Source organism: Portunus trituberculatus, chromosome 38 (assembly GCF_017591435.1).
Source record: "Portunus trituberculatus isolate SZX2019 chromosome 38, ASM1759143v1, whole genome shotgun sequence".
NCBI classification, from domain to species: domain Eukaryota; kingdom Metazoa; phylum Arthropoda; class Malacostraca; order Decapoda; family Portunidae; genus Portunus; species Portunus trituberculatus.
This window is the reverse complement of record NC_059292.1, coordinates 24794563-24814830: the sequence shown is the minus strand read 5'-3', so window position 1 is coordinate 24814830 and position 20268 is coordinate 24794563. Positions and strand designations below refer to the sequence as shown.

General features: G+C 37.1%; 1 protein-coding gene across 6 annotated transcripts in view; it reads right to left on the bottom strand.

The window, feature by feature from the left end:
* LOC123515130 (F-box only protein 30-like) overlaps positions 1-20268 on the bottom strand; it is an 86667-nt gene that overhangs the window by 31868 nt on the left and 34531 nt on the right. For 5 of the 6 annotated variants that reach the window (XM_045273580.1, XM_045273581.1, XM_045273579.1 and 2 more), the window contains 3 exons: positions 12062-12208; positions 1077-1155; positions 470-698 (listed from right to left, as the gene is read on the bottom strand). In XM_045273580.1, coding sequence (XP_045129515.1) covers positions 470-698; positions 1077-1155; positions 12062-12208 — 455 coding nt within the window. The remainder of the gene's footprint in view (positions 1-469; positions 699-1076; positions 1156-12061; positions 12209-20268) is intronic. The other variant, XM_045273582.1, reaches the window with a different exon arrangement.

Sequence of the window (20268 nt, the reverse complement as noted above, 5' to 3'; positions counted from 1 at the left end):
GAGGAGGAGGAGGAGGAGTTATTAATGCTATCTTTGTTTGAAGGTTGGTCACTGTGGTCAGAAAAATGTAGGGCCTCTTGAGACGAAAACACAAGGGTGGGAGACCCAAAGGGGCATGAGTCATCAATGCTATGGCCAGAAAAATTGCCTACCTGGCAATCTTGGAATTGGTATGTGCATTGTGGCAGGCATGAGCCAGAAAGTTTTGTATCCAGTGTGAACACTCCTATTGGAAATACACAGAGGCAATTTTATGCCATGCAGCTTCTCACTGCATGCATCAGGTGTCTCGTCTCCGGTGTGAAACAGCCTTAAGCAGGCCAGCAGACATACTAGCTTTCAACAACTGCATATGTTCCAGTTCCCTGATTCAGTAGGTATAAATGGATGAGTATACTACCACTGAAGTATTACACAATACATGTGACACAATACTGGTGGATCCTTTAACATATTCAAAAACAATTACCTGTATCCATCAAGGTAAACAGCTATCTTCTGGAGCACCTCAACTGGCAGATATGTTAAATGAGTGCTGGATGCAAGGTATTGTTCTGTTGCAGCTTCAAAGTTTATATTTTTGTGCTTTGCTGAGGCTGATCCAGTCTTTTTTCCTTTCTGAACTGGAGTGAGGCGCATTTGGCCCAAGGCGCTGGTGGTCTTCTCTACACTTGGGGAACGAGACCTGGGTAACCCACCTGTTGAAACAAAGTGTTACACCTACTGAATGACTTTCTTCTCTTTATTTTCATCCTTGCCAGTAGGCCTGTAAAAATACCTGATTGTTTTCTGTGTTTTTGAGAAATACACAATTTTTAGAAAATGAAATGAAGTACAAAACTGAGGATTGAAGCAAATGTTCTGTCAGTTTGTACAAAAAAAAAATCACAGATAAATATGCTTTTAGAATTCTTCCGTCTCCTTCCTTATTCCTTTTTTTGGTCTGTAAGCACTGAATTATGGCAGTCTGCATATTTTTCTTACCAATGAGAAACCAATTTAATGATAAACTTAGAATCTGATTAAAACAATTCAGGTATACATAATGAATAGTGATGTAAGTATACTGTACTTACCACAAGACGCAGGTTCATAGTCAAGCTTAGGACGGACACCAAAAGCCTTGAGACTGTGAGAGTATACCACATCACTATCCTGTAGAGAAAAAGTGAAATTCAAGGAAAGCTTCCTTAACAACTAATGGCAGTTTATCAGTCAATGTAATCAAATAAATTACCTGTGTGTGTGTGTGTGTGTGTGTGTGTGTGTGTGTGTGTGTGTGTGTGTGTGTGTGTGTGTGTGTGTGTGTGTGTGTGTGTGTGTGTGTGTGTGTGTGTGTGTATTTACCTAGTTGTAGTTTTACAGGGCCTGGGCTTTATGCTCGTGTGGCCCCGTCTCCATATCTACACTTATCCAATCTTACTTTAAAAGTATGCACACTTGTTGCAGACACTACTTCTTCATTTAAACTGTTCCACGTCTCAATACATCTTTATGGAAACTATATTTTTAACATCTCTCAGACATCTTCCTTTCTCAGCTTTTACTATGCGATCTTGTGCTTCGAATGTCATATTCTTCTCTCAGGATCAGTTTCTCATTATCCACTTGGTCCATTCCGTTGATCAATTTATAAACTTGTATCAGATCTCTCTCCCTTCTTTGTTCCAGGGTTGGCAAATCCATAGCCTTTAGTCTCTCCTCATATGTCATCCCTTCAAATTCTGGAACCATTCTTGTAGCCATTTTTTTGTAGTCTCTCCAACTTTCTTATGTGTTTCTTTTTATGAGGGGTCCACACTACTCCTGCATATTCCAATCTGGGTCTTATTATAGTACTTATCAATTTCTTCATCATTTCTTTGTCGATGTAGTGAAATGCTACTCCAATATTCCTTAGCAAATTATATGTTTCTCTAAAAATTCTATCAATATGGCTTACTGGTTGATTGTTTTCTTCCATCATAACCCCTAAGTCCTTTTCCTTTTTTACTTTCTCTAGTTCTACTCCATCTCCCATCTTATAGATTACCACAGGTCGTCTTTCACTCTTTCCCATTTCCATGACATGGCTTTTGTTCACATTGAATTCCATTTCCCACTTTTTACTCCATTACCAGATCTTATTTAGGTCTTCTTGCAGTGTTTCACAATCCTCCTCCTGGAATTTATTATTTAATAGTTCTGCCATACTTTTTGGGTCTTCCACTATCCCCTTCTCTCCTTTTAACCTTTCTATTGTTTCTTTATGCATAATTTTTCCATTTATGAATCTGTATAACAATTTTGGTTGCTCCTTACATTTTTCAACAATGTCCTTTTCAAAGTTCTGTTCCTCTTCCTTCCTCACCATAACATATTCATTTCTCACTGCCTTGAAATTTTCCTTATTTACTGGATTTCTATTTCTCCTCCACCTTTTCCATGCTCCATCTCTTTTCTCCTTTGCCCTAGCACATTTTGCATTAAACCAATCTTTCTTTCCATCTTCTTTAGGTCTATATTTCAGAACATATTCCCTGGCTCCTAATTTGTATATTTCCAAACATAAGTTATACTTCTCTTGCATCATCTCTGAGTTTTCCATCTCCTCTCAGTTTAAGTTTTTAAAATAGTTCTTGATATTCTCAATATCAGCCTTTCTGTAATTTAATCGGTCTCCTTTGTATGAATCGTCTCTATCTTCCTTTCCCTCTTCTATATCCATTTCTAATATTAAATGGTCACTCTTTCCCAATGGGCACTTATATCTTATATCATCATTCATTTGTATACCCCTTGTAAAAATTAGATCCAATCTTTCCGGCTCGTCGTTTACTCTGAATCTTGTGCATTCCTTTACTCTCTGGTCCATCATTATTGTCTATCATTAGGTTCAGGAATCTTTCTCCCCAGGCTTCTTCACCCATACCACTTTCATAATTTTCCCAGTCCACTTCTTTACAGTTGAAATCTCCTACTAATATCACTTTTCTCCTTTCTTTAACGATTCTCGTTAGACTCCTTATTGTGTCATCTATCATGTCTTTATATTCTTGATTGGTCCATGAATTTGTTTTTGGTGGCACATATGTTACAATGATTGTTAACTCTTTTTTATTAATATGTATCTTAATATACAATACTTCTGCTTTTCCTTACCCATATTCCACTTGGTTTATCACTATCTCCTTCCTTAACATTATCATGACTCTTCTTCCTCCTTTACCCCCTCTGTCTCTTCTCCATACATTATACCTATTATCCAAGTTTATTTTGATTGCCTCATTTAGTTTTGTTTAGGCCAGGCATACAATATCCAGATTTTCTTTCTTTATGTAATCTCTTAATTCTAATTTACTTGATAAAACCCAGTCTATGTTTGTATACATCATTTTTAGTCTCTTGCCTTTATCACTTGTTCCACTTTTTTCTCTTCCTTCTCGTTTATATACCATTTCCTTATCCTGTCTCCTAGAATTCTAAAAAAAAAAATGTCTTTTTTTCCTCTTCTGACCTTTCATCATTTTTTTCCCTTACTAATGCTGCCAGTTCATTGTACCTCTTCCTTTCTTCCTCATTTATATTTTTCTTTATATATATATATATATATATATATATATATATATATATATATATATATATATATATATATATATATATATCCTTGCAGCCTTCTGTTTCTCTAAGTTTTGTTGTTCTATATAATATTTCTTCTGTTGCTGCTTGTGATTTTAGTAGTGTGTGTGTGTGTATATTTACCTAGTCGTACCTAGTTGTAGTTTTACAGGGCCTGGGCTTTATGCTCGTGTGGCCCCGTCTCCATATCTACATTTATCCAATCTTACTTTAAAAGTATGCACACTCGTTGTAGACACTACTTCTTCATTTAAACTGTTCCACGTCTCAATACATCTCTGCGGGAAACTATATTTTCTAATATCTCTCAGACATCTTCCTTTTCTCAGCTTTTTACTATGCGATCTTGTGCTTCGGATGTCATATTCTTCTCTCAGGATCAGTTTCTCATTATCCACTTGGTCCATTCCGTTGATCAATTTATAAACTTGTATCAGGTCTCCTCTCTCCCTTCTTTGTTCCAGGGTTGGTAGATCCATGACTTTTAGTCTCTCCTCATATGTCATCCCTTCAAATTCTGGAACCATTCTTGTAGCCATTTTTTGTAGTCTCTCCACACACCATATCCACGCTCAGTTTGTTCCATGCATCAATGCTCCGATACGGAAAGCTATACTTCTTGATGTCGCTCGTGCAGGAATCTTTCAGTATTTTCTTAGGGTGTCCTCTTAGGTAATTACTGGATGCCATCATGATCAGGTTCTCCCTATCCAATATGTCCACTCCATGTACTATTTTGAACATTGTTATCACATCCCCTCTGACTCTTCTTTCTTCCAACATGCTTAATTCCAGCCTATTTAACCTCTCCTCATACGGTACCTTCTTAAAGTCTGCTATCATTCTTGTTGCTAACCTCTGTACGCTTTCCAGTTTCTTGACATGTTTCTTCATGTATGGTGACCAAATTACTGATGCATATTCCAACTGTGGCCTAATCAGGGTTGTCAATATTTTCTTTATCATGTTCCCGTCCAGGTAATTAAATGCCCATCCTATACTTAGGAGCATGCTATACGTTTTTCCAAATATTCTATTAATGTGCTTTTCTGGAGACAGATTACTCTGTACAGTCACTCCCAAGTCTTTTCTTCACTGACTTCAATTATAGTCTTCCCCCCAGCTGGTAGTCCTTATGTGGTCTATATTTACTTCTACCCATTCTCATTACACAGCTTTTGTTGGTGTTGAATTCCATTTGCCACGTCCTGCTCCATTCATATATTTTGTCCAAGTCCTTCTGCAGTATATTACAGTCATGCATATTCCTCACTCTCCTCATAATCTTTGCATCATCTGCAAACATATTCATATAACTTCTCACTCAATCTGGTATGTCACCTATATAGATCAGGAACATGATGCCAAGCACAACCTTGGGAACTCCACTGGTTACCTTCCTCCACTCTGACTTCACTCCTTCACTACCGTCCTCATTTCTCTACCCTCAAATAATTTCTCATCCATCTGTCAGATTTCCTTATTCCTCCAATACTACTTAACTTCCACATCAATCTGTTATGTGGTACTTTATCAAATGCTTTTTAAGTGTAGTATACACAATCAACCCATCCATCCCTCTCTTGTAAAATATCACCACTCTTGAGTAGAAACACAGCAAATATGATACACGATTTCCTTTTCTAAAGCCAAACTGTTTCTCACTTAGTATTTCTTGTTTTCCAGGAACTCACCACTTGGTTTTGATCACTTCTTCACATATCTTACACATAATGCTGGTCAATGAAACAGGTCTATAATTCAATGGTTCCATGCGACATCCACTTTTGTAAATTGGTACTACATTTGCCCTTTTCCATTCTACTGGCACCTGTCCCGTGTTGATAGATGTTCTTGTTAAATCTAAAATTGGATCTAGCAACTGCTCTTGACATTCTTTTAACATTCTTCCAGACACACCATCTGGTCCCATTGCCTTGTTAACATCTAACTGACTCAAAACTTTTGCAATGTCACTTTGTTACTATAATTTCTTGCATCCATCTTGTCACAGGTAACCTCCATCTATTGAATTGTGTTTCTTCTGTGAATACTTTGCAGAAATTTTCATTCAATTTTTCAACAATGACACTTGTATCTTCATATATGTAATCTCCAACCTTTAATTTATCAACTGTTTCTTTTTTCTGTAATTTACCATTGATGAGTTTATAAAACATTTTGGGATCACTTTCACAATTCTCCACTATTCTCTGTTCAAATTCTTGTTATGCCCTTCTTCTCACTTGAACATATTTATTTCTTGCATTCCTATATGCTTCTCTCTCCACTTCCTCATTATTTCTCTTGTATTTTTCCCATGCTTTTCCTTCTCCTTTTTGCCTTATCACATTTTGTTAAACCATTGATCTCCCTTTAAGTTTTTCTTAATATATTTTGGCACAAAGTTCTCTGCAGCCTCACTATATATTTCCATAAATTTTTCATATTTTAACTGCATGTTTGTTTCCTGGTACATTTCGGACCAATCCACATTTCCAAAATAATTTCTCAACTCCTTATATGTTCCCTTAGCATAATTTAGGCATTCCTCCTTGTATCTTTGCTGAACCCCACCTTTACCTCAAATTTCAATAATTCATGATCACTCTTCCCCAAAGGACACTCATGCTCAATCTCATTTTCTAGAATTACTCCTTTTGTAATATCAAGTCCAGTCTCGACGGGCATCACCTCTCCTTCCTTTGTTGGATGCCTCACCATTGTGTCATCAAATTTCCCAGCATAATTTAATAGCTGCTCACCCCATTCTCCACCATTCCCACTTCAAATTCTTCCCAATTGATGTCTTTACAGTTGAAATCTCCAACTATAACCATTTTTGCTTTCTTTGCAGCTTCATTTCTCATTCTTTCCAATGTGCTTTCCACCATACTATTATACTGTTCGTTTGACCATGCACTTGTTTTTGGTGGTACATACACAGTTACAATATTGATATCTTGCCTTCCACCAGTCACCACCACACCCACCACTTCCTCCTCGTCTCCTCCAAGGCACACATTTTGCACTATTAAGTCTTTTCTTGTTAACACAATTGTTCCACCTCCACTTTTATTCACTCTATCTTTTCTCCACATTCTATAATTTCCCCCTCCAAACCAATCTATTTGTATATTCCGTCTCAATTCAGTGTCCACTATACACATAATATCTGGTTTATCCCTTATTAGATGGTCCATACACTCTAATCTTTTTGATAGGAAGCCGTCTATGTTAGTATAATTATGATACTCATGTCTTTCTTCCTTAGCTGCTCCTTTGTCTGGTCTTTTACTCCCTCTCTTTTGTCCACCACTTCCACACTTTGTCGTTTCTTATTTTCCAAAAAAACTTCTTCTCTTCTTCTGTTCTTGCCTCATTCCTCTTTTTCACCTCTGTCACCGTTTCTCTCATCTTAGTCCTTTCCTCCTGAGGCATATTTCTTCTTACATAAATCATGTTTGTCTCTTGAGAATTTTTCAGCTTCCATGCATTTCTCAATACATGCTCAGCAGCTACTTGGGATTTTAATGTTATCTTCATGGCTCTAGACTTTCATTCTTCATACTTTCCCAATCTCATATATTCCTCAACTTCTCCAAATGCATTTTCTTCTTCCAAGATCTTATTCAGCATGGTCTTAATCTTCTCTTCCTCCTTAATTTTTCTCTCCTGCCAGTTTCTTATATTATCTTCCTTTAATCCACTCACTACCACACACTTTTTCTTTTCTGCAATGTTTCTCACCATTGTCTCCTCTTGCTGTAAAACTTTAACAATCTCCCATTGGGCCAACTCACTCTTTTCTTTTTCTTGTTGTTAATTATTTCTCTAAAACTGTTATGCGCTTCTTCATTGTTATTTTTTCACCTCCTCCAGCCTAGTGTCTCTTTGTTTACTATTCTCATCTCCTTCTTTTAGTTTTCTTTCCATCTCGGTTATTTTTACATTTAATTCCTGACACTGTTTTCCCAGGAGCGCATTGTTACTTTCCAATTCCAGCTTTTGTGTCAACAACTTGGCATTTTCCCTGGTAAGCATTATGACTTCCTTACGGAAGGCCTCATTTTCTCTTAGGACTCTATCCAACTTTTCCTCTATTACCACTATTGTTCCAATTCTTTTCTCCATATTCTCAATTTTTCTGTCTAAACTCACCTCCCTCAGTCCTGGGAAAAAACACCCCCCGTCTCCATATCTATTAATGTCCAGCTTTTTCTTAAAATCATGAATATTCCTTGCGTTGACCACTTCCACGTCTAAACTATTCCATGCTTCCACCCTTCTATGAGGGAAGCTATATTTTTTCACATCTCTCCTATAAGTGGCCATTTTAGTTTTTCCCATGCCCTCTCGACATTCTTTCATTCCACATACACAGATCTTCCCTATCCATTTTTTCCATGCCAATCATCACTCTGTATATTGCTATCAGGTCTCCCTTTCTCTTCTGTTTTCCAGGGTCGGAAGTTGCATTCTTTTCAGTCTGTCTTCATAAGTCAAATCTCTTAAGTCAGGCACCATTTTGTTGCAGCCCTCTGTACTTTCTCTAGTTTCCTTATGTGTTTCTTTAAGTTCGGAGCCCACTGTATTGTTGCATATTCAAGCCTCGGTCTTATCATTGCAGTAATTATTTTCTTCATCATTTCTTCATCTAAATATACGAACGCCACTCTTATGTTCCTCAATAAGTTCAATACTTCTCCAATTATTTTGTTTATATGTCTCTCTGGCGATAGGTCATTGGTAATTGTCACCCCAAGGTCTTTTTCTTCATGACTGGTTTTATGTCTTCATTTCCTATCTTGTACATACTCCTGATTCTTCTTTCACTCTTGCCAAACTCTATTTTCTTGCATTTTGTCGTGTTGAACTCCATTTGCCATGTACAGCTCCATTTCCATATTCTGTCCAAGTCTTCCTGGAGTAGTTCGCAATCTTTGTCACATCTCACTTTTCTTAACAATTTTGCATCGTCTGCAAATAGGCTCACATAACTGGACACCCCATCCACCATGTCATTTATGTAGACCGCGAACATTACTGGTGCCAACACTGATCCCTGTGGAACTCCACTCTCCACCAAGCCCCATTCTGATGGTCTGTCCTTAATTATTGTTCTCATTTCTCTTCCTACCAAAAGTCTTCCATCCATTTTAGTAAACTGCCATGCACTCCTCCTACCATTTCAAGTTTCCAGATCAGTCTCCGGTGTGGTACCTTATCAAAGGCCTTTTTTAAATCCAGATATATTCCATCAGCCCAACCATCTCTTTCCTGTATTACATCTATCACCCTCGAATAGTAACATATCAGGTTTGTCGTGCATGAACGCCCTTTTCTAAAACCAAATTGACACTCACAAAGTATGTCATTTTTCTCCAAGAAGTCTGTCCATCTATTCTTCACCACCCTCTCACACATCTTAGCTACCACACTTGTAAGTGACACTGGTCTATAGTTCAATGGGTCTCTCTTGTTACCTGATTTATAGATTGGGACAATGTTAGCTCTTTTCCAGTCTTGGGGCACTACACCTTCCCTTAATGAGGCATCAATTACTTCACAAACTTTTTCTGCCAGTTGCTCCTGCATTCTCTTAAAATCCATCCTGATACCCCATCAGGTCCCACAGCTTTTCTCACTTCTAAACTCCCCATCATATTCTTGATCTCCTCCACAGTTACTTGAAACTCCTTCATAATCCCTTTCTGTTCCATTACCAGTGGTTTGTCAAAAGCAGTCTCCTTTGTGAATACCTTCCGAAAGCATCCATTCATAGCCTCTGCCATTTCCTGGGATCTTCACTGCATACTCCATTTACTTCTAAACTTTCAATACTTTCTCTATTTTTGATGTTGTTGTTCACATGTCTGTAAAAAGCCTTGGTTGGTCTTTACATTTATCAATTATATCCTTTTCTTGTTTCTTTCTTTCTTCTCTTCTAATCAACACATATTCATTTCTTGCTCTTTTGTAACTTTCCCACTGCTTAATCCGTCTTTTCCTTCTCCACCTCTTCCATGCATCCTCTTTTCTTGTTCTAGCCTTTTCACATCTATCGTTAAACCAGTCCTGCTTTCCAACTTCTCTATGTTGTCTTATTGGTACAAATTTTTCTCACCTTCTTTGTATATTTTTATAAATTCCTTCCACTTTTCATTTGCTCCTTAGCACTCTTGAATTTCATCCAATTTGTCTCTTGAAAGAATTTCTTTAGGTTTCCAAAATCTGTCTTGGCATAATTCCATCTTCCCACTTTATATTCTTCATTTCTTCTAGATTTCTCTTCATCTATCACCTTGAACTCCAAAACTGCATGATCACTCTTTGCTAAAGGGCACTCCACCCTCATCTCCTCAATGACCATTGGCTCTGTACTAAAGACCAAGTCCAGTCTTGACGATGCTCCCTCTCCTCCAAACCTAGTATCTTCTTTGACCCACTGAGTTAACACATTTTCCATTGCCAGTGTCAATAGTGTATTTCCCCATGTTGTCTCTGATCCTTCCATTGACCAGTCCTCCCAACACACCTCTTTACAATTAAAATCTCCCATCATTATAGTTCGTTCACAGCCACCCAACATTTCTTCCAGACATGTTCCTGTATCACTTATCATTTCTTCATATTCCTGTACTGACCATGCATTTGTCTTAGGTGGTACGTACACCACTATGTAGTGCCTCTTTTTCCTTCATTAGTTTCTGCTCTGATCTTTAGCACTTCTGCCTTTCCCATACCTTCTTTCACTTGATCCACCTTTATATCTTTTTAACCAGCAACATCACTCCTCCTCCCATCTTACCTACTCTATTTCTTTTCCAAACATTATATTTCCTTCTCCAACCATCATCAGGTCTTCTCCTCTCTCAGTTTTGTTTCAGTAAGACCCACAATATCTGGGTTCTTGTCCCTCAAGTAATCGTTGAGTTCTAAAATCCCGATATCACTCCATTTATGTTGGAATACATTACATTCCGCTCATATGTAAGTTTCTTTAGTCCTTTCTTGCTGTACTTTTCTGGGTTATGAACCACTTCCTCAGTCTCATATCCAAGATTCTCCAGAAAAACTCTTTCTTCTCCTCTTCTGTCCTCTCTTCATTTTTTTCAAAGCCTCCTTTCTCAACTCATTTAACATTTCTCTTTCCTTTTCACCGAGATCTCTTCTCAACCAAATCTTCCTTGTTGTTTCCTGCTGGGCTAGCCTCCATGACTTCTCCACCAATTCATCTACATCCTTTTGTGACTTAAGTTTGATTCTTATTGGCCTCATACCTTCTCTTGTGAACTTTCCAATTCTATGGAAGTCCTCTATTTCTTGTACTAGGTCTTTTCCTCCTCCTGCACCACATTAATGATATTATTTATCACCTTTTTATGTTTTTCTCTCTCCATTTTACTCGGTGTCTTATCCTCCTCCACACCAAATATCACCACACATCTCTTTTGTCTACAGTTTCCCTCACCAATGTCTCATTTGATTTAATAACCTTCACCACTTTCTCAGCAATCTTCTCTGTCTATGATGTGTGTGTGTGTGTGTGTTGTCAGCAAGTGTGTGTGTGTGTGTGTGTGTGTGTGTTTGATTTACCTAGTTGTTTTCCAGACCTGGGCAACTTTGTAATTTACCTCCATATCTACACTTATCCAATCTTTTTAAAATATACACCTGCTTCTCCATCACTTTTCCTAGAGATTCTCCACATTTTCGCAATTCACTTTAATTAGCTTAACTTCCTCTTTCAGTGCTGCATTTTCCTTCTTCATATCGGCACAGTCTCTCTTTACATTGTCACTCCAGGCCCTCATACTTTTCAAACAGTTTTTCAATTTTAAACTGAATTTTCTTCACATAAGTGCTCTTCTCCATTATTCCTTGAAACCCTGTGAAGTCTGATTCCTCTTTCGAGTTGTGTGTGTGTGTGTGTGTGTGTGTGTGTGTGTGTGTGTGCACATACATGCATATACAGGTCATCACTGACTTACAACCTATTCAACTTATGGATGACTGACTTTATGACCATGACTACAATTAGATGTTGGTCAGCTAATAGCAACAAATGGATTTAATAAACACTTCTTTTTCATTTATGCTGTCACTAAAAGTCATTGCAATATTGTTGTATTGTCACTTATTCTACAGAGAAGTGCTGAGTGGGCTAATCATAATAAACACAGTTATTATTGTATATGGTGACTTGAAACTAAGTTGACTTATAAACTGTTAGTCTGAACTGACTGTGGTCATAAGTCAACAACCAGATGCACACATACATTCACTCTCTCTCTCTCTCTCTCTGCACACACACACACATATATGTATGTATATATATATATATATATATATATATATATATATATATATATATATATATATATATATATATATATATATACAACAAATGTGTACATAAGATAAAATTCTAAAAACCTCCCTTTCTCCCAGGATGAAGGCGATTATTGATAAAGGGACAACCAACAACATATAGGGGGCATCGATGGATAAGCCAGCCATCCAGACCTTCCTGTATCTCACTGTGCAAGTTCTGGTAGTGACTGCTGTACTCAGACCGACGCACTTCCTGAAAAGGAGGTTCCCTATTTGTAAAGGTCTTGCAAGTAAGAACACCAGCACTGAATTATGACACCACTTATCAACAATAACATATACAAACAATGATAGGTAATGTAAGGGAAAAAATAGTTCAAAGGCATTCTATATGTCTCTGTCAAATAGTCAAGACAATCAGGCATAAAATATAGAACAGAGTTAACCAAAGAGTGAACCTGAAAGAAATTGCATGAGGAATGCAACAGTTATTAATAATTTTGTTCATAGTTCCCCAGACGTTAAAATAGAGGTTGTTCTTTGCTTGCCTGATCTATCAAGGTTTCAATTCAATTTTTTCTCTGTAAACTTACTTCAAGCAAGAGATTCCTGCCAACTCTTAACTCCCTTTTATTTTATTAGAAGCTGCGATAATGGAACCAAGGATATTTGACCCACTACTACATTAAAACATAGGTAACTTTTCCTGTACCATGTATATTAATTGTTCCCTATAGCAAGGTTGACATTTACGACGTTACGACTTATGACCATGGTACGATCTCATGTCGCACGGAATTGGTGCGATTTTGGTGCGAAAAACCGTTGGAGCCCGAGAAGTGGCATGAATTTTGGTACGATGGTAAGACCTTGGTACGACCTTAGTATGATTTGGTAAGACTTGTGGTAAGACGTGTGAGACTTTGATGGTACGACATTGGTTAGACTGGTAAGACTGGTAGAACATTGGTAAGACCTGCGTTAGACGTCGTACGTGTTGGTGAGACTAGTAAGACCTCACCGACTTTGGTTGGAATGTTTCAGAGAACTCGGAGGGGTCGGAGGTGTGTCATGCTCCTGTATAAAAGGAGGGGTCCTGCAATTTGCAAATCACATTCCTCCTGACCTCCCAAGAAGATGGACGACTACAACAACTACCTGGCTGGCCTCATGCTTGCAATTGTTGCCGTGATGGTGATTAATTATCTCCTGGAACCCCCTCCTCAAGCGCCTCCTAGACGTCCTAGATGGGTGTGGGCACGGCAGTGGGTTTTAAGAAGAGAAGTATTCGGCGACTATGACAATCTGCTGGCGGAGCTTCACCGGGAGAATTCCATAGGCTTACCACAACTCTCACACGTCATACCACAGGTCTCACACATCATACCACAGGTCTCGCGCGTCTTGGCAAAAGTCGCATGAGTCTAACCAAATTGAAAATTGCTAATACTAGTTGGACTTTTGCCAAGATGCGTGAGACCTGTGGTACGACGCGTGAGACTAGTATGACTTTATGTTACGACATGACGAGACGTCTTACCATCGCACGGGGTCACACCAAATGTTCTAAAATTTCAGAAAACTTGGTGCGAACTGTTACGACGTACGACGTCATACCAATTTTGGCGAGACCTTGGTTAGACCTTGGTACGACTAGTGGTTAGACGCGTGAGACCTGAGGTCTCACGCGTCTAACTATGGTGGTACGTCGTACCGTCGTAAGTGTCAACCTGGCATATGCAACATAAATTGTCACTGAACTGCAAACATTACAAGAAAAAGCAGTTACAGACTGAAATAAGTAGGATCCACACATACTGCATACATGTGATCAAACACCATACCTTGGAACTATTGCACTGACATTAGCTTTGGTTTGCTCACATCTACTGTTATGTATCTAAATTTCATAGTCTTTCTCCAATCCTGACCTTTCTAAGCTAAGGCAATAGTTGTTGTCTTTCAGAAGCAAGAGTTGGTGTCGTCTACTGAACCATGTGTTTTCTTTCTTTATCTACAATTATCTCTTATTCAATACTAATGATAGCTTGGAATCCTCTTATCCTTGTTCATTATAAAAAAAAAAAAAAAAAAAAAAAAAAAAATATGGTGATGAAAATTACTATAGTCTGACCACCCTTAATTTACGGCCGTGGGGGGGCGAGCGTCTCTGTACAGTGTTGCCATGTTTTCACTACTGTTGTTCTGTTAATCTCTCTCTCTCTCTCTCTCTCTCTGCTTACCTTTGATTTTTTAGTAAGTCATTTATAATTGTGTGTATGTATATATATATATATATATATATATATATATATATATATATATATATATATATATATATATATATATATATATATATATATATATATATATATATATATATATATATATATATATATATATATATATATATATATATATATATATATATATATATATATATATATATATATATATATATATATATATATATATATATATATATATAGTGAGTGGCACGAGGTCAGTCACGTCGCCACCACAATGTGTCAAGGCCACCAGCTGGGTGTGGAAGAGTTGCCGTCAAGTGAATAATGCTTTTTTTTCACTTAGGTATTGGCATATACCTACTATTTTGTAAAAATAGAAACTACACATTAGCTTGGCTTACGAATTATGAATGCAATTATGCCTCACCCTTGAAATTACTGTAAAAGCCAGTAAATGTGAGCATTTTATCTTATAATTATAGCAACATCTGGTACTACAAGGTGAGGCTATTTGGCCTGGCCAGGCTGGGTTCATCAGTATTGCCGCCACTCACAAGACTTTTATTTTTTTTTTTACTTTGGATAATAGATTATTTCTTTTTTCCATGCTTATTATCTTATATCTGTAACGCTGATATCATTACACACCCTAAACATACGCTAAGTACCATTATAAGTTACTATAGTTGATATCAGCAACACTGTTGATTATGTTGCCATGTTTGTATGGTACTATATAGTTTTTTTTATGCATATGATGGTTACTGTTGATTCAGCTATCTATATACACAAGTCAAAATTTTATACATCTGAATTGATGGTATTTGCGATGCCTTGTACACCAATAACTTCCATTTCACATTTTTGGAAACGTGGCAGCACTGTAGAGCTACCCTCGCCCCACCACAGCCATAAATTAAACCCAGTCAGACTATAGGTGAAGTATTTCTAGGTTGCATGATAATTGATACCAACCTAAGCATAACTGTGGATAAGTCCAGTTGTGCACAGCAAGGAAGAGCTGCCTAAGTGGTGGAGCACTTAGGAATGTTAAGGTTTCCATATGACATAAATCCCAAACTCATCAGGGAAGCTTTGAGACCTGTTGTGGGAGAAGAGGAAATCCTCGACACTATGTTTCGGGTAGACCTGGATATGGTTAACCATGCAGTGATTCAGCAGTAGTTGTCATAAGTAAATATTCAATTTCTGAATTCGAGAGTTGTCAGTGGCCTTCCAATCACATACCATAAGTTACACCATAGCTCAAAAGATTTCAGTACACCTTCTGGTCACCATGCTTCAAAAATGCCCTCTGTGCTTGAGCAACTGTGATCTCCCCACAGCAAATCATCAAAGCTTTTGCTTGTCTTCTCAGTTTTTGCATTCCTGGATGGCTGTGGTTTTCAAAAATGTTTCAACTATAAAACTGAGAAGTATTAATTTCAAATTACATAATGTACACCTAAAATCTAAATATGATAAAGGAAAATTTATTAAATGAAAATCTTTCGAAAAATGTCTTGGAGACGGTATCACACATCAAAATAAGACAGATATAGTCATACACTTATCCATCTCAATTAACTTAAATTCCTTGAGAAACTCTAAATACTATCTCCACTCATGTCAATGAAGACATACCCTCAAGGTAGACACCAGGGCTCATTATGCAATCTTATCATTTATTACTTTGCTTTAGATGACACACAACCTCCATGCTGTTGTCAATAACCATGCCAGATATCAGACTCAAAGACTATTTCTTGATCATGAGACAACATATCTAACATCACAATATCAGCTGTAATATTTATAACAACTGGTAGGTACTTGCCAGTCATATTCTTCACTTTTACTTAATCTATTCCAAGCAGGTTATCAGGGAAAGATGAGTGTCTCCATCAAGCACACGTTAAATATTTTGTACCAACAGTGCATCATGACTAATATTTACACTGACATCCATCAATACTGAGCTGAAGTAAATGGTTTCACAGGTAGCTAATTCCAGCATTTCTTGTTTCATAGTCTACTCATCAATGGGACACAATAATTACTGATCTTAAGTTCCCTCACACAAACAATAGATGGGGGAACTTAATAATCTGCAAGCATAATTTCTCAAAATCTTTAATTCAAATTTCTCTAAATTCATATCCACAACCAAAATCTGTTCTTCATGAACTTATTGATGAAATTTAAATTACTTATGACTTTAATGTGTCCACAAATTTTCTTTCAGGCAATAATATTGAATTCAACAATTCCACTCTGAAAATCTGCAAGCATTTAACCATAACCTAGTGATATCATCGTTTCAAATACCTTTACAGAAAATGGGAAACTTTAAAAAGATTATTAAAATTGTTCACTATCTTGTGGGTTTTTCAAGGAATAAACTTGAGTTTATAGAAAAAGATACCAGAAAGTTTAATAATGTATTAATAAGTTTATCTTTGGAATTAAATGTAACTCTATACTAGCAGAATAGCAAGATAGAAAAAGAAGACTTCTCCAAACAGGAAATAATTGGAAACATATCCAAAAGAAAACAAATACAAGGAAATCTCTATAGAAAACAATGAAAATAGCTGATATTATACATACTACAATATCACTAGTGCTGATGCACTTATTGGGATAATTATTTCAATAACAGTAATCTGGTGTTGTGAAACATCAGGGCATTAAAAGTTTATCACTTTAACCATCTATCTATCTATCTACCTGTATTTCAAGCTGCCAATCCCACAAAGGACAGCCCAGACAAAGTACCACAAACCTATATGATCATGAGGCATTGAAAGTAAAACTGCATGACTTCTAAGACTTTAGTATGCAAAAATGGGAGATTAAATCACACTTAAACAATCTTTGCAAAATTAAGAAAATTGGCAAATTGTTAGAAGTTGTTTCTCAGGAGAGTTCTGGAGCCTGACAGTGTCAGCTGTGACACTAAAGGAATGTAGAGAACAATAAGTGGAGTCAATTTGAGATGTAATTAATAGCTCACTGATGGAGGTGAGAGTACCAAGAGAGTGGAAAGAGCAAATATAATACTAATATACAAAGGAGGAAAGAAGACTGAGCCACTTAATTACAGACCAGTGTCACTAACTAGTGTTGTGGGCAAGCTCTGTGAAATAGTGATTTACGAAGTGGGTGAAATATTTAGAAAAGGAAGTTATACAAACTGCCAATTTGATTTACAAAAAGGAAGATCATGTGTGCAAATCTGCTAAGTTTCTATTCAAGAGTAATAGATGAAGTACAAGGCAGAGACAGCTGGGTAGATACAGTATATTCAGCCATCAAAAAAGCATTCAGTAAAGTTCCACATAAAACTCTTGTAGAAGATGAACCATATAGGAGGATTGAGAGGAACATTACTATATTGGTTGAGGGACTACTTACAAGATTGAGAAATGAGAACTAATCATAGATATCTGTTCAAGTTGAAGATGACAAGTGGTATACCACACAGGTCAGTATTAGCATCCATCATGTCTGATATATATATATTTATGATATGCAAGTGGATGTGAGCAGTTATATGAATGTTTGCTGACAATGCGAAATCTTTAAGAGTAATAAATGGACATGTTGATTGTATGAAGTTGCAAAGAGATATTGACAAGATTTATGAGTGGAGTTAGGTGGAAATTGGATTTCAATGCTTAGGTATGCCGTGTGATAGAAGTAGTATAAAATGAGGAAGAAATTCATAATGTAAAGTAAGGAAGAGAAAAACCTGGATGTGGTTATTCAAGATACCCTGACCCCAGAAAGACATGTAAGTGTGATATTTGGCTTGATGTACAGGATGTTAATGAACATTAGGGTGGCATTTCACTATAAGGATAAGAGTATGATGAAGCTCATAACCATCATGATAAAAATCAGGTTGAAATATGCAGTAGTGATGTGGTCTCAGCACATGAAGAAAGATATCAGGAAGCTTGAAAGGATTCACAGGACAGCTACAAAGATGGTCTCAGAGCTGAAAGACCTTACCTATAAAGCAAGTAAGATTGCCAACTTTACAAGATGGAAGAGAGAGCAGAGATCTAATAACGATGTACAAAATAGCTAACTGCACTGAAAATGTAGACATGCAAGACCTAATGTTGTTGTCAGAAAATGTAATTAGATTGATGAGAGCACACTCAAAAGAATACTAGGAAGAGTCTGTGTTCAAGGGACATCAAAAAGTATTTAATTTTCCACATAGAACTGTGGATATTTGGAGTGGCTTCAGCGAGGTCATTACAGCAACGAATGTACACATATGTAAAGAAAAGTTGGATAAATATAGATATGGAGACAGAACATTATACTACTAAGTAAATACACGATTTACCTAGTTGTACCATCAGGCCTTAATGGAAAGGGATAGCCTTGTGGATCACCCTACAATATCCTACTATATAAAAATAAAATACAGTCAACCCTCGGCTATCGCGTTTTATTGCTATCGCGCACCCATGAAAAGCTGCTAAAATTTCATTATCGCGACCTCAGTTGCCTGCTATCGCGCGCCCTGCCATGACGTAATGGAATATCTGAGCGCTCATTGGCCAAAACCGCCTTCCCGCCAAGATCAATTCGGCTATCGCGTTTTCGGCTATAGCGCGGCTATTTCGGCCCCAATTGAGTTAAGTGTAGTAGCTTATACAGAAACAGCTTATGAAAATAATCAGGTCAAGATTAAAGTGGTTGAGGACTGTCATTACTTCCCTCCATCATTAATGCAGCCAAATGTGATATAAAAAATTTGGAAATGGGGATTACTATAATTTTTCTTGTTAGATACAAGACATTGCTTTTGTATCTCACAAGAAAAGTTGGCTCAGGATGCCAGAAGATAACTTCTCCAAACTTCAATGTCATATTTTGTTTCTATGTAAATAAGTCATCTTCTAGCATCCTGAGCCAATTTTCATTGGTGGTACAATGCCAGGTGGGATGCTGGTAATGGAGTTTTAAGCTATCAAATGGCTCAACATGTCTCCTCAAGATCAGCCACCACAGGTATCACTGACACTTCCTGTTGTAGCTATGCCAATGCGCAAGCCTTTTTTTTCCATTTTCAGTTTATGGTGATCATAATAAAGCATAACAATAAAACTGTAAATGTGCAAAATCAGTCAACAATGGGACACATGAAGTGTTACAAACCAGTCAGTTGCAGTTTCTGCTTCTAAGAAAGCTGGACCAGCACTGATGTGGGAGGTGTTTAAACAGCTACACAAGTGTCTCAGCTACTGTTAGATGTATTAAGATTGTACTCCACATGGTTGGAGGATATACAACTCTTATGTATCCATACTTTCCCATGTGTATTTTTCATCTGTGTTTTTGCTGTATGAAATCCTTTTGCAGCAGCTGTCTTATATATCTTTATTTTATTTTATTTATTCATTTCACTATTTTTTCCTATTTATCTATTTAGTTATTTCCTTATTTATTATATTTTTTGTTTGTATGTGAGTGTGTATCCTTAGTTATTATAGTTCTTTAAACACAGGGTGGTACAGAGCAAGAGACTAGCATACCATATGGATACAATGACTTTGTATGGAGTCAGCTTTTCAAGTAATAGTTGATTTTTTTTTATCACCACCCACACGCTTCCTTAGTGTAACCAACTAGAACCTGGGTATCATGGTGACATGCACATAACTTTAAACCACTCAACTAATGGCATAGTTTCAAAGTGTTATGTGGTGGGATTCGAACCTATGCATGGACGTCTGCCCAATCCCATGCTCACCACCTTATCCACTACACCACATTCACTAAAAGCATGAGATCTGCTTGTTACACTTTAACAATCATATACTAGATATTGATTTATTAACCTTGGTGTGCCATTATGAATAGGAATAGTTGCCTAACCCTTCCTGACTACAGGCAACCCCTGCTTAACGAACAGGTTACGTTCCAAAAAAAACATTCATTACGTGAATTTTCGTTACACGAACCAATTATAACAAGTTTGATCCCTGACTTGAACTTCCATTGAGAGTAAACAAAGAGAGGGTGCATCACAGTACAGTAA